The 15,689-nt window shown below is 29.8% G+C and overlaps 2 protein-coding genes across 2 annotated transcripts; one reads left to right on the forward strand and one right to left on the reverse strand.

Annotated features, from left to right (window-relative positions):
* Window positions 1-2,086: 2,086 nt before the first annotated feature.
* LOC107909142 (vesicle transport protein GOT1) lies at window positions 2,087-6,402 on the reverse strand. Its single transcript, XM_016836582.2, has 7 exons — window positions 6,188-6,402; window positions 5,963-6,020; window positions 4,841-4,932; window positions 4,647-4,727; window positions 4,460-4,557; window positions 4,272-4,353; window positions 2,087-2,474 (listed from the first exon to the last, which is right to left on the reverse strand). The coding sequence occupies exons 2-7, from the start codon at window positions 5,991-5,993 to the stop codon at window positions 2,436-2,438; spliced, it is 423 nt and encodes a 140-aa protein (XP_016692071.1). The 5' UTR covers window positions 5,994-6,020; window positions 6,188-6,402; the 3' UTR covers window positions 2,087-2,435.
* A 6,354-nt stretch (window positions 6,403-12,756) lies between these two features.
* Window positions 12,757-14,457, forward strand: LOC107909143 (receptor-like protein 38). Its single transcript, XM_016836583.2, has one exon. The coding sequence runs from the start codon at window positions 12,801-12,803 to the stop codon at window positions 14,256-14,258; it is 1,458 nt and encodes a 485-aa protein (XP_016692072.2). The 5' UTR covers window positions 12,757-12,800; the 3' UTR covers window positions 14,259-14,457.
* Window positions 14,458-15,689: the final 1,232 nt, after the last annotated feature.

Raw genomic sequence — 15,689 nt, forward strand, 5'->3', positions numbered from 1 at the left:
TATATAAACATCGACGACTAAATTTATTATACCAATCAAATTTATGCATAATTGATAGAAAATATTAATGTTGTGATTAATTATGCTTAGTTGCTCTCTTTCAGAATTGACAGGGATTAAGCTGTTCTATTTTTTTAGATGGACCAATTTGCTCAATATCAAAATTGAAAGGAATTGGAATAATTGTTTTTACCATTTTTGTAAGTTATAAACATATTATAAATACAATCACAATTTAGATTAGGATAAAATATGCTCCAAGTCTATGTACTCTTTATATATTGAAATATAGTCCTTTTACTTTTATTTCAAGGAATTTAGTCTCTTTATTTTTTAGATTCAAAATTCTAGTCCAATTGTGAATACTGTTAAATTCTTATGTTAAATTTAATGGTGTGATATCTTGGAACAAAAAAATTTCTTACTTAATAGCCATGTAAAAAAAATGATATTGTAATGAATTAGAATTTAACAAAAGAAGTTTAACGTTTTGGACTTAAATTTTAAAATCTAAAAAATAAAATGACAAAATCCTTGAATTAAAAGTAGAAGGACTAAAATTCAAATATACAAATAGTACAACCACTTAAGGCATATTTTAACCTTTAAATTATTTATAACACATATTCGGATAACTTATTTCTTCCTCTTCATTTCTTCTACTATTATTTTCAATTATTATATTATATTTTATTTATAACTTTTGATATAATTCATGTCTATGTTACGGTCTATATTCAAGGTTCGCGGTTGCCCCTCTTAACAATGTCGTCACCAAGATTCGAACCTCGGTCCTTATATAACTATAACTTTAAACTTTTCCAAACATCTTATCTTCATAATATTTCATGTCATATTTGTTTTTATTTTACTTATATTTCATAGAATATTATCATTTAAAAAAATTTAGTTAATTTTAATTTATAAAGTAAAACATCAAATAATGTTGTAAATTTTAAAACACCAAATAATGTTGTAAATTTTTAGTATGTAATTTTATAAAAACAATACGTTTGATAAATTTATCATTTTAGAAAAATGAATATTCATTCATGGAAAGAAAACTATTGTAGTTATAGGAGTTGTCGCTCTTTCATTAAAAAAAAAAGAAGACATTTCACAAAATAATGCCGTTTATCTATCAAATAATTAATTATTATATTATAGATATTGTGACCTTTATTTTAATAATTATCTATTAAATATTTTTTTCTGGTATGTTAAAAATTTATTTTAATATTTTCGTATCATTTATGAAAATTATTTTTTTCAAAATTCGTGTCAAATAATATATCTTTTAGATTATTACACTAATTATTATTTTTAAATTGCATACTCATTAATTACATGAGATAGTAGTATGTTTTCAAAATTCCTAACTTTCTAATAATATCATTTCTAAAATTATTAAATCAATTAAATTTTTTTTAAATTACACACTAATTAATTACACGAGGTGATAGTGTGTTGTTATTAAAAAAAAATTAAAAGGGCGTATTAGTTATTTTTAAGCATGATGCAAATTCGTAAAAAGATTGATAATCAAACAATTATTATATAATTTAAAAATCAAGTCATGCCAATTAAAGTTAGCAAAGGTCGAGATCTTAATTTTTAAATACTTTATATTTTGTCATGCACAATTGTAATTCATGAATATGTGAATTTTAATCCAATCAATCAATTTTATTTCATTCTATTTGTACTTCTTATAATTGCTCAAACATATATGGGTGATTGTACTATATTTTTAGTTTGTAAACTCTAAAAAAATACATTTGATTTTACAATAATTCGAATTAAACAATATAAATAATATAATATAATAAAATAATAAGTAATATTAAAGACGAGCAAAATAAAACTTAATGAACTCCATATTACTTTTAAACTAAATACAAATATATTAACTCCTACACTATTTTCTTTACTACACTCGTATTCCTTTTGAGATATACTCCATTACTTTTTCTTTACATTGTTCATTAGCATTCACATTTTGTAAAATCCGACTCTTTAATTATATGAAAATAATGATTAAAGAAGTATTGAAAACTAAAAAAAACGAAAGAATCCGAACCCGTCATCAATTGAAATATGTCACCTTAAATGGTCAACCCAACTCAACCCAACTCAACCCAACTCAACCCAACTCTCCTCTCCATATCTCTAGTTCAGCAAATAAAAGCCTGGTTAGACAAGTCACAACCCACAAAACTGCTAAGAATTAGTGCATTTACTTCTGTTTTTCTTTTCTTTTTCTTTCTATTCTTTGATCAAAAAAATTCCCTAACTCGTATAACAAGAATTTTGACATCACCGTATCAACAAGACATGAAAAAAAACACAGATCAGTCTTCTTCAAAGCAGTTTTCTACAAAGACTTACAAGTGAACTACCCTACCATTTGTTCCAATTCCTCTTGTATGTGGGGATTACACAGGTACACGCTTGCCCTGGTTTCGGTCTAACCACTGCACAGAAAAAAGTTGGTTCAAACATTTCCATATGACCAGATATACATACAAAGGATAACTAAATCTGTATCACCTCGCATGATTTTCACACGAAAGTATAAAGATATAATGATCCATTGGTTACTAGAGCAACTAACACAACAAACTTTAAGCTCACTCAATGGGAAGGAAAAAGGCATCTATGGAAAGAGAGACTGATCATTGTTTTTATCCATAGACTGATGAGTGATGACTTGTATTTTCAGATCATTGCTGATTAAACTACATATTGTGTACAAAGCTTTCACTTGTTAGTCTATATCCATTCCGCTGGCACCATTTGGTGGTGCCAGCAAAGTCTTCAGTAAATACTTAAGATCTATATACGTGTAACTGAAACTAGATGCTGTGATGGAAGGTTCAATTAAAGTATGTTGCAGGCTTCTAAATCGTAGGAACTGCAATAATAATGAACATCAACTCTTCTTTTCTCCTTTCACTGTTTTTTTTTTCCATGAAAAGTTCTTACATGCATGTATGAAATGCTCTCTGTAAGAAGACAAAAGGCAAAAGTTGGAAAATAAAAAGGGTAAGTTTGGGTTTTAGCGACAATCTAAACCATCTTTATCCGTCCATATAGGCTTTTTGATCATCTCCAAGGATGCCAAAGGAATAAAAAAGGTGGAGGCACCATGTGTATACAATGATGCCTTGGGCAAACTAAGTAAAGGGAGGTGCAAAATTCTAAAAATGAGTTTATTAATATTTTGATATCAAAGATGCACTCAAAAACATAAAATAATAATAACAAAAATTCTACAATCAAATATAAAAATGGTTAATGTTATGATTAAAAGAAACCTTGTAGATACTAAGGACTTTTGAAATGCAAAGGTAAACTGGGAAATGAACAACCGCATAAGTACCAAGGGGAATGGATACTTTTGACAACATTAATAATTGATAGATTGTCACTGGTTTTTTGGGGGCAAATAATAACACTAGACAATAATACCCTCCATACCTCGATGAAAGGCTTCTTAAATAAGGTCACGTATTAAGTTCACCCAAAGCAGAAAAAGAAATGAATCTATTAGTTAGTGAACTGCTTAGGCAGGTTCCAAAAGCAATCACTTGTTTAAGTCATCATTGCCTTAAGGTGCCTTGCCTTAGCACCTAAATGTGAACCTGGCAATATTGTGAAGATATTCACAAGTTCTCTCATTTTCTTATGCCATCACTCTCCAACACCAAAGAGAGAGGAGGAATCAATGGTTCGTATTATATTAATATTTGCAAATGGCAACTGAACTACCATGAAAAGCAGGATTAAAACAATCAAACATCTCAGTATTCAAATTATTCAATTATGCTTTAGAGAATTAACCAATCCAATAATCTGCTCCTGTTATACAATTTCATGATTCCGATTTCTATTCCAGTCTCAGTCATGTTGAAACAAGGTATATTTAACATCCTCCTTTCAGCAAATTAAAGAAATGTTGATTCAGTAGCTTATACATTGAATACATAATAAAAGGTTTCTGGAATTTACTTCTTTGAGCTAGTCATAGATATCAATGTGAACTCAGGGTAAGATTGTGTATAGGTTTTCTTTCATACTCTCAGATGATCACACTGTCTGGCGTTTCAAAATTTAAAACTGGTTTAGGATGTATTTAATATTTTGCGGAGATTTTAAATCAGGCAAACAACCAACCAAGAGCAAACAAAATGATAGAATAAAAGCATGCAGTTCCAGCAGACAGTTTATAAGTTATGAAGAAAATTACTTGACTTTCAAACTAAACATACCGTTCGGATAAATGGTTGCTGGAAAAGCCAACCAAGAATAGGTATCCTCTGTATAAACACTGCCAGTGTTGGCCAAAAGCCACTGCAGAAGGGGAAAAACAAAAGAAGGAATGGTAAACATGAAGCTCAAAAGTTAACAGAAGCCAAGGATTTGTATTAAATCAAGATAAGGAAATTTTCATTTAGACCTGAACAGTACAATAAATCCATATGCCTCCAATATCATGCCAAGGATAGGCCACCCAATGACAACAAATAAGAAGCCAACAAAGAACGAAACTGTTCCCTGCATTGAATAGCAACAGATAGTAAAGAAAATGAGCAATGAATTATGATGCACACGTACGCACACGTGTGTATAAGAGAGAGAGAGACCTTAAAATTTTGTCGCTTCAGGAAAAATTGCATAGTGGATTTCAGGCCAATGGTTAAGGTCACTCCTGATATGAAAAGGATCTATTTTAAAAAAATAAAAATTAAAAATTAAAAAGGTGTTATTCAAACATGATTGAAGGGGAAAATGAAACAGTTTGGAATAGAGGTTAAAAACATAATAACAGTGAGCTTACATTTCCCATGGCAAGCAGTCCCTTGTCGAAAAAGAAGACAATTCCCATAAATGAGAAAAATACACCAAATCCCGTTAATCCTAGCCCAATTTCTGTTTTTCATAATTTCATATATTAATACAATGAACGTTAATAGAATAAAATGAACACAAAGTTTGTTCATTCAACTTTTTTTCTCAAAATATTAATGACAAACTAAATCACATTTAAGAGCACCAAAGCACTTCTACCTGCTTCCAAGCATTTTCAATCTCAATAACCCATGCAATCAAACATATAATTTGTTCAGCAAACAGGTTTAGTTCTAAACTAAAATATTAGATTTCAAAGAACAGAGTAAACTAAATTGTCCATTATCCCTAGGAAAGTTTCATAATCTGAAGAGTATTTAATTAGCATTTCCAAATGCTAGAGGGTTTATCACTTTCCATTTCTTAAACAATATCACTGTAAGCATTGCCAAGTAAGCATGGTGGACAAACTTCACCGCCAATAAGATACATACAAAATTAAAGTGAAAAATTGGAACCGCACTCTATTGAAATGCCTCATTTATTAGAAGGATGAGAGTACTAAAACTTAGCCAAGGAAGATGGATGCATATCAATTGAAAACCTTCTACTATATAAGCAAATCGAATGTAAGTGGAAGTTGTCAACTAGCAAAATTATATTCATATTTCACTAACATAAATTTCTTAACACCTCTCGAGTCTGAATAACTCTACATAAGTTACAATAATATCTGCTACGTTTTTTTCAACTTCTATCTACTATTAATATTGATTTGGAAAATAAATAATATTTGATTGCTTTTAACAAGCTTCTCACAAAGCTTAAATCATTCCTAAATTGCCTCAATGTAAAATAAAATGAATTGAAAGAAAGTTCTAACTAAGAAGCAATTATAAACATGTATTAACAAACACCTATAAGACCCGGTAGAGTGAATATAATACCAAAGTCTAGCTATATGTATATGAACAGAATTTCTAGAGATCACACATTGAATTTTGTCCCAAATCACCAGGACTCTCGCAGAAATCATCACAAATTCATAGAAAGCGTTAATTTGAATGGAAGAAGCATTAAAGCACAAAAAAGTTCAACGTAAGAGCTTTACTCTTTCGATCGCTCATTTCAAAGGAAACCATCGTGCTGATTATTCAAATGCCTGTTGCCTTCAAATAGCAAAACAAAGAAAAATAATTCGAATCAAAGCTCAAAACCAAAATACTGAATACGTGTGAGAATATACCCAAAAAAAAACAGATCTACGAGAACAGTGCGTGTACATCAAAAATTCAAAAAAAAAGAAGGAAAATAAATTAAATCACGATCTTTTTACCGAAAGAAAAGAAAACGGAACCGCGGTCCGTACGTTTTCTCGGTAACCAAACACAGAAAGAAGAGATGGAAATTGGAGAAACGAGAACTGAGAGCGAGAGAGAGAGGTTTCTTTGTATCTCTTGAAATGAAAATGAAAAAAAGGACTGAATGAAAGAAAAAAATGTAAGAGGGGTGTGGTGCGTTGCGTTTATAATAAGCTGAGCCTGAGTTGATAAATTGGCGTTTGGGGTTGTTAATTTGGTTATTTATTGGCTTAGGTTGTCATTTATGTTTGTTATTCGCTGTCTTTGCTAAAGACTAAAACGGTTAATCGGAAAATAGCAATATTAGTGACATTAAGAATAAAAGGGTGTGAGATCTTCCTCAATACTGATGGGGCTGTGAGAGTGGATACTGGAAATGCATCTACTAGAGGGGTTGCGAGAGATAGAAATGGATAGTGACTCTTTGGTTTTAATCGATATCTTGGAAAGTACTCGATTTTTTATACTGAACTTTGGGGCATTCTTGAAGGTTTCAAGCTCATCCAAAGAAGAGATGATGATTGTGTAATAATCCTTTCGGACAATTTGGACGTTGTTCAGGCTATCCAAGGGAGATTCTTAGGTACGTCGAATTCTGCTTTGATTCGGCGTATCCAGAATATTCTTTCTCAGGAGAACTTTTGGCAATTGCGTTATATTCCTAGGGAGAAGAATGCAGTTGCTGATTGTTTGGCAAATGGACTTTAAATTCTAGAGTGGATTTGCAATTTTTTTATTTTCCCCTTTTATGGTTCGAAATTTTTTAGAGGAGGATCAGGCTAGATGTTCTTTTTTTGCTCGTATAGATGTAACTAATTAGTTAGTCCTTTTGTTTCTTTTCACCAAAAAAAAAAGAATAAAAGGGTCTGGAGGTCCTCATCTAAATGCCACTTCTCATTATAATCCAATTTTTGAAGGTTCGATCGAAATAGAGTTAACTCTAAATTCAAATGTGCTTGATCCTATGAAGCATTCGGCGGTGGATTTTAAGGATCATATTGGGATTAATGATAATGATTCTTTGGAGGTTGGTGATCTGGCAAATTCTTAATTTGGTATTTCAATCTCAAAACTATGTGAGATAGTTAGGAAAGCAGTGTAATTAGGAAAGGTTGGGTTATTAATAAAACCATTAAGGATTGTGGCGAACATTTTAACACTATTAAAAACAACAAGGTCTCTCTCTTATATTCAATGAACTCTATAGTGACTTTAATAAATTCTCAGATTGATACCAAGCCTAATAAAGTTGTAGCGATTCCAGATAGCAAGCACCAGAGTACTAGAACTACTTCTAATTGGAATGATAGCTTTAAGTAGTGTTATTGTAATGTCTTTTTCAGTCAAAAAAAAAAAGAGAGAATAAAACGGTTTTTCTATAAAAGAAAAAAATAAGACGGTTTAAATAGCATATGACAATGGGGGACTGTGTTTACATTAATAATATCCAAAAAAATACGAAAATGGAATAGAAAACAGATTATTTGCAAAGATGAATTGTTTTAAATAGTAAAAGATGGTGTTGTAAATGTATTAGGCAGCATCACATATAAAAAAATATCTTAATAAAATAAAATAATAATATTTTAATTAAAAAATAATGATGGCAAAATGTGACCTCTTTTTCATCCCCACTTTTTCCTTGTTTTTAATTTTTATATATTTTAGTTTTATAATTTAATATTTTATAGTTTTTGTAATTTAATTTTTATTTCATAAAAAATGGTTGAGTGTTTTATTTCTATAATATTAAATTTTCAATTTTTTATAATTATAAACTTTTTAATATTTAGAATAATGATCAAGTTGATAATTTGTAAATGTTAAGGGTGAAATGTATTAATTTTTTTAGAAATAGAATCATCTTGATAGAATGCATAAAATATTAGTGACTAATTTTGTTATTATACCAATAAAAAATATTTTGTTTAGTTGTCAAATTCATTTTAATAGTGGAGTCACTAGAATTGAAAATATCCCTAACGAGAATTACGAAATTAAAAAAAATTATCATTCAAATTTTTTAGCGAGTTCCTATTTGGATCATCATCAAAATTAAATTTTAAATGCCAAAATGGTTACCTTCGAAGATAGGCCATTCCATTAAATTTAACTTTCAATTCATTTATCTAATAAATAAATAAATAAATAAAACAAGTTGTTATCTATACTATTATTTAAGTTACTATTAAGTCGATGTCATTCTTAATTGAATCACCAAATTGGTTAGGAAGTTATCAGAATATTTTTTTCATGATTAAAATAAGTAATATTATTCGAGAATATTTCAGTATTTTCTCTTTAAAATAATAATAAATATATGCATATGGTAGGATTTAAACTCATGCCAATTGCATTAATAATAACTTTAATTGACCATTCAACTAAAGTTTTTATTTTTTATTTTTTTATACATTTTAAATTTACTATGCACACTTTATTAACTTCATTAGTTGTATATCTATACTATTCAGGGGCGAAGGTAACAAAATTTTTTAGGGGCGGAATTAAATTGTATATTTTTACGATAGTAAAAATGCGATTTTGTCAATTTAATAGTCTATATATTTATAATTTTTAAATGATTAAACCAATTTTTTATCATTTTGGGGGCCAAAGTGAAATTTTATCATTATTAATTTAAAATTTTATAAATTGTAAATGGACCTAAATGGAAAATTTTTAATTTTAAGGGGTCGGGGCCCCTGCCAATACCATTGGCTTCACCACTGATATTATTATTTAAGCTCCTGATTGAGTCAATTTCACGATCAACCAAGTCACCTGCTAAATTAGGAAGTTACAATAATGTCTTTATGTAATTGGAACAAGTAATTTATTTGAATGTATCTTAGTCTTTTCACTTAAAAAAACAAAAAAAAGCATCTGTTGGGATTTGAACCACAGTAATTGCATGAATTAAACTTTTAACTTCTCATTCAACTAATTTTTATATATATATTTTAATACATTTTAATTTTATTATGCATACTTTATTACATTCATTAGTTGTATATATTAATAATATATTGAATTGAGTTGGTGTCGCAAATTAACTTAGCATTGACTCAAGATTTATGACAATATTATGATAAATAATTCAATCTATTTTTTTCATTTTAATAAGGTACATATCATATGTTATTGTTAATTAGTTTCAAACTATATATTTCATTATTTATTTGTATGTGATTTTTAAAAAGATATTTATGTTCTAAATTTAAAGTATGTGATTTTTAAAAAGATATTTATGTTCTAAATTTAAAGTTTCCACGTGCATTAGCATTCGATAGGATTTCACCTTTTTTTCTTCATGTTTATATATATTCTTCACATTTTCTTTTTATTTTTTTCCTTTTGATAGAATTCACCTTTTATTTTTAAGTTAAATTCTACAAATAGTCCATGTATTTACAAATAAAAAATAAAAATATGAAGTTAATCTCTATACTTTAATTTGATCAATTATAATTTTGTACTTTTTAAATTTTAAAATGCTAGTTTTGACCAAAACAATAATTGTTAAGTTCGATTGGTTAAATTCAATGATTAGTTTCGTACTATACGTACAATTGTAGATTTAGTCTATAGTAATTGGATTATTCTGAGTTCTTACACTTCTCAAATTTTGAAATTTCAATATTGATACAAATGATAGTCATTAATCCATTAACTATATTTTTAGTGAGTAATATGTGAAAACAATAAACTAACATGGCATTACAAATATGATAATAAGTTTGGCTTATCAAACCTTTAATGAATTTAACCGTTATTGTTTGGTGATAGAGGTGAGCATGGGCTGGGCCGGGTTCAACTAAAAATTTAGGCCCGCTTGCTAAGCTCGGGCTTGGCCTGAAAAATGGGCCTAAAATTTTGCCCAAACCCAACCCAAATAAAATGCTATAACTCGGGCCCAACCTGGCTCGCCTATATTAATTTTTATATTTTTTATATAATTTTAAAAAATATATAATACATCAAAAATACTAAAAACATTAAAATAAATATTTCCCAACAAATTAAAAATAAATTTTAAAAAATATGTATACTTAAATAAGACTAGAGGTGAGCATGGGCTAGGCCGGGCCAGGCCGAACTCGACTAAAAATTTAGCCCCGTTTGCTAGGCTTGGGCCCGACCCGAAAAATGAGCCTAAAATTTTTCCCAAGCCCGACCCGACCCGCCCATATTGATTTTTATATTATTTTTTATATAATTTTAGAAAATATATAATACATCAAAAATACTAAAAACATCAAAATAAATATTTCTCAACAAATTGAAAATAAATTTTAAAAAAATATGTATACTTAAATGACACTAAGATAGATGCAACTTAACAAGTAAATGTCTCTAAAACAATAACAAAATTAACAAATGTCTTTAAAATAATAATAAAATTAACAATAAAATAAGTTTTATACAATATCCAGATAATAACGACAAAATAATAGTAACATAATGTTAAAATAGTATCAAAATAGGGAGAAAATAACAAGAAAATAATATTAAAAAACTCAAATTTTTTTGTCCTTTAGTGAATTCATGCCAGGCCGGGGCTGGGCCAAAAATGTCTTACTCGAGGCCCGTTTGTTTTTAAATGGGCCTTATTTTTTTGTCCAAACTCATTTTTCGAGCCTATATTTTTGCCCAAATCCTCCCACATTTTGGGCAGGCATTCACCTCTAAATAAAATTAAGATAGATGCAACTTAACAAGTAAATGTCTTTAAAATAATAACAAAATTAACAATAAAACAAGTTTTATACAATATCCAAACAATAAAATAGTAATAACATAATAGTAACATAGTAGCAAAATAGAGAGAAAAAATAAGAAAAAAATATTAAAAAAATCCAGCCCAAAAATGTCTTACCCGAGGCCCGTTTGTTTTTAAATGGGCCTTATTTTTTTGTCCAAACTCATTTTTCGAGCCTATATTTTTGCCCAAATCCTCCCACATTTTGGGCGGGCATTCAACTCTAAATAAAATTAAGATAGATGCAACTTAACAAGTAAATGTATTTAAAATAATAACAAAATTAACAATAAAACAAGTTTTATACAATATCCAAACAATAAAATAGTAATAACATAATAGTAACATAGTAGCAAAATAGAGAGAAAAAAATAAGAAAAAAATATTAAAAAAATAGATTTTTTTGTCCTTTAGTGGATTTGGGCCAAGCTCGGGCCAAAAATGTCTTACTTGAAGCCCAACCCATTTTTTAAATGGATCTTATTTTTTTGTCCAAGCTCATTTTTTGAACCTATATTTTTATCCAAACCCTCCCACAGTTCGGGCAGACATTCGGGCCGGGTTGGGTGGCCTTGCCCATGATCAGGTCTATTTGGTGAGGACTGAAATGTTAATTTTTAAAAAAAATAGAAATATTAAAATGACCAAATTAATGTGTAGAGATTAAATTCACAATTTTCAAAAGGTGCAGGGAGTAATAGCAAATTTTAACATTCTTTAATTATTCAAAGTAACGTGGAATTATTATCTACTCAACTTTTAATGTTATTGATGTGACAGCTTAATTTAAGGGTGAGACAAAAATTGAAAATTCCAGAATCAATATATATGAGTGGTATTTATGATATTTTGGCTTAAAAATTGATTACTTGTATTGATTTTTTTTATGTAATTTATAATTAATTTTTTGTATTGTAAATAAATATTTTATATTTAAAATAGTGAAAATAGTTTTAAAATATCATATGAGAATTAATTTTAAAAAACACTAGAATAGTTATAGATTATTGTTTTTCTTTAAAAATATAGTTTTAAAAATTGTGAAAATAGTTTAAAATTTTATCAAATAATGATTAGAAATACATAAAAAATTCATTTTATCGAAGTAAAACTCAAACTAAAAATTAATATGAGAAAATCGTACGGAACGAATTGGTGCTATTAGAATTGTACGGAACGAATTGGTGTGATTAATACGGGCCTAAATTTTAATTGGTGCAAAAAGGAGAGTTGATTACACCAATTTATTATTGAAATAGTACACACGGACTAAAACCGTTGGAACCAGTGTGGAATTGACTACATAATTTTTAACCTCAAAATTTTTAAAACTTTATTTTAAGCCTAACATCATATTCTTGATTTAGTGTCAGGAATCATACTCATTATTATTTTTTGATATTCTTCATGTTTATATTGCAGCAATATCAAATATTCATAATTACGTCTTAATAATATGTTCTTTAAATTTTAGACATTTACTTTCTTTTAAAGATATAATGTGTCTAACAATTACCTCCAGCATTGCTTGATATTTGTATACAAAATCATATCCAAATTTACGTGTTAAGTACGTATAGTTGAATTTGCACATATATCATATGCATAGGTGTCGTTCTCCTCTTTCGGCTATTATCCAAATACATGTAATCCATACAACACCTTTAGCCAGCTTTCAGCCCCATGGTTTGACCTTCAACACTAGCCGACACCCTTGAATTGACCCACCTCATTTACTGTCCTTAGCCACCTTACCCACACACCCACACTTATAATAAAGCCCTCTTTTAATCGACACACAACACAAAATCCCCTCTCACAAAACCATGAAGAAGAACAACCACCTTTCTCCTTCACTACCATGGACGACCCCTTTCATTATTCTTTCAATCCTGACCGTCCATTCCATCAAGATCACTTCAGCCGCTTGCCACGTGGATGATGGAAAAGGCCTCTTAGCCTTCAAATCGGGTATCACCCAGGACCCGTCAGGCATGCTCAGTTCATGGAAATCGGGTACGGATTGTTGTAATTGGGCGGGTATAAATTGCCGTGAAAACAATCGGGTCACCACTATTTCTCTTTACGGGCAAGTTGATAAACCCGACAGCTACTTGACGGGTACAATCTCTTCTTCCCTTGTAAAAGTCCAAAATCTAGACGGTATTTACTTTGTTAACCTAAGGAATATTTCGGGTCCTTTTCCGGATCTTCTTTTCGGGTTACCCAAACTCTTATATGTTTACATTGAGAACAGTAAGCTTTCGGGACCCTTACCTGTGAATATTGGTAAGTTAAAACAACTTGGGGCCTTGAGTCTTGAAGGGAATCGGTTCACTGGATCCATACCGAGTTCTATCTCCGAGTTGACTCAGTTAACTGAGTTGGTTCTTGGGAAAAATGAATTCTCTGGTCATTTCCCGGCGGGGATTAAACAGATTAGGAACCTTAGTTACCTGAGTTTAGAACAAAACAAGCTGATGGGTACCATTCCGGATATTTTCAAATCGTTCACCGACCTTAGAATTCTTAGACTTTCCCACAATGAATTTTCGGGGAAAATCCCAGAATCAATATTGTCTTTGGCACCGAAATTGGCGTACCTTGAGTTGGGCCATAATCGTCTGTCAGGGCAAATACCGAGTTATCTCGGAAAGTTCAAAGCATTGGACACTTTAGATCTTTCATGGAATTCATTCACAGGGGTAGTACCTAAAACATTTTCAAACTTAACCAAAATTTTCAACTTGGACCTTTCTCACAATTCTCTAAACGACCCATTTCCCCAAATGAATGTGAAAGGCATTGAATCACTGGATTTATCGTATAACAATTTCCATCTCAAAGAAATCCCAAAATGGGTCACTTCATCTCCGATCATATATTCACTCAAGCTAGCAAAGTGTGGGATTAAAATGAACTTAGACACTTGGAAGCCAGCGGAAACTTACTTTTATGACTACATTGATTTATCGGAGAATGAGATAACAGGTAGCCCAGTTGATTTATTGAATCGAACGGATTTCTTGGTGGAATTTAAGGCCGCCGGGAATAAGTTGAAGTTCGATTTGGGGAAATTGAGAATCGTTAAAACACTGAAAGAGTTGGATATATCACGGAATTTGGTGTACGGCAAGGTTCCTGCGGCCATTACTGGGTTCAATAAATTGAATGTGAGTTATAACCATCTGTGCGGGCAGCTTCCCAAGAACAAATTTCCTGTTTCTTCATTTGTGGGAAACGATTGTTTGTGTGGACCTCCATTATCGCCTTGTAAACTGTAGCTGGTTAACAAGTGTTTGTGGAAATGTCACTGAGGTTAATATAATCAATAAAAGTGTTTGTGAAAATGTCACCGTGAGTTATAAAGATCAATAAAATGTTTGCTACTGCTTTTTTAAGCTAAATTTTCTGTATTTGATGTGTACTCCTTTTTGCCTTTGGCAAAAACAGAAATATTGAATATTAATTAGTGTTTCGTGATTTTTGTATTGACTTTTGAGTTGTTGTAATCTTAACAATGCTAGCCACGGGTTAAAATGGGCTTTATGGATTTAAGCAATATTCTTCCAACCATATCTGCGGATGAGACTGGTTGGACAGGAAATTCATTTGTGTATAGGTTCGATTCAATTAGAGAGGTTAGATTAGTTAATCTATGAAACCATTAAATTGAACTTAAAATCGATTAAAATATTAAATGAATGGATTTTTCCCTATTTTTTTATTTTTATGCATTATTTAATAATTTATTTGATCAAATTAATTAGATCGATTGAATCGAAAATTGATGATTTGACTAATTTGATCACCAATTTATTCTGAAATCTTTAGATTTTAAGGCATATAATAGGTTTATGGTTAAAATATGATACTTTGTTGTTAGCCTCTATAATTTAATTTGATCATTTTAATCTTGTTATTTTTGAATTTTAAAATTTTAGTCCTAAACAAAATAGCAATAGTTGAATTGATTTAGCTAAATCGTGATATTTTAAAAAATTACGCAACAAACATACTATCACATGTTAAATGTTATTTATAAGCTTATTAGTTGCACATAATACACATGGAGAAGTTACATTGTTTTAGTTAATACATTTAACGACCACTAATTGGGTCAGGATTGAAATTTCAAAACTCGAAAAGTACAATGACTAAAAATGACTAAATTTAAAACCGGGATTGAACCACAGCTTACAAAATCAATAGCAAAATGTAGTTTTCGAATTTTGAGATTTATATTCTAACTAAAATATAGCTATTAAATTCATTAAATCTAGCCACTATTTCCAAACTTTAATATGACAAATTTATTATCACATTTGTAATGTAATTAAGCACGAAGTATAAAATTAAATTGAGGCTAGATATGAATCATAATTTTTTTAGAGCCAAAGTGTAAACTTACAATTAGACTAACTTATAATTTTTTAATTTTGAAAGGGCTACAAGATCATTCTTAGTCCATGTATTTGCCAAATTTTGAAATTTCAATTTTGATTCAATCATCCACGTTAAATCCAATAACAAACTTTTTTTGGGGGGTAATATTTAAAAATGGTAAGTTGACATTACATTCAAGGAACATAGGGGCAGATGGTGGCCTTGGCCCCCAAAATGGTGAAATTCTAAGAACATGCACAAAGTACGAGACTAATTGCAAAGTTTAACCAAATGGATTTAATTGCTACCGTTAGAAAAGGACTAAAACT

This window comes from Gossypium hirsutum, chromosome A08 (assembly GCF_007990345.1).
Source record: "Gossypium hirsutum isolate 1008001.06 chromosome A08, Gossypium_hirsutum_v2.1, whole genome shotgun sequence".
NCBI classification, from domain to species: Eukaryota; Viridiplantae; Streptophyta; class Magnoliopsida; order Malvales; family Malvaceae; genus Gossypium; species Gossypium hirsutum.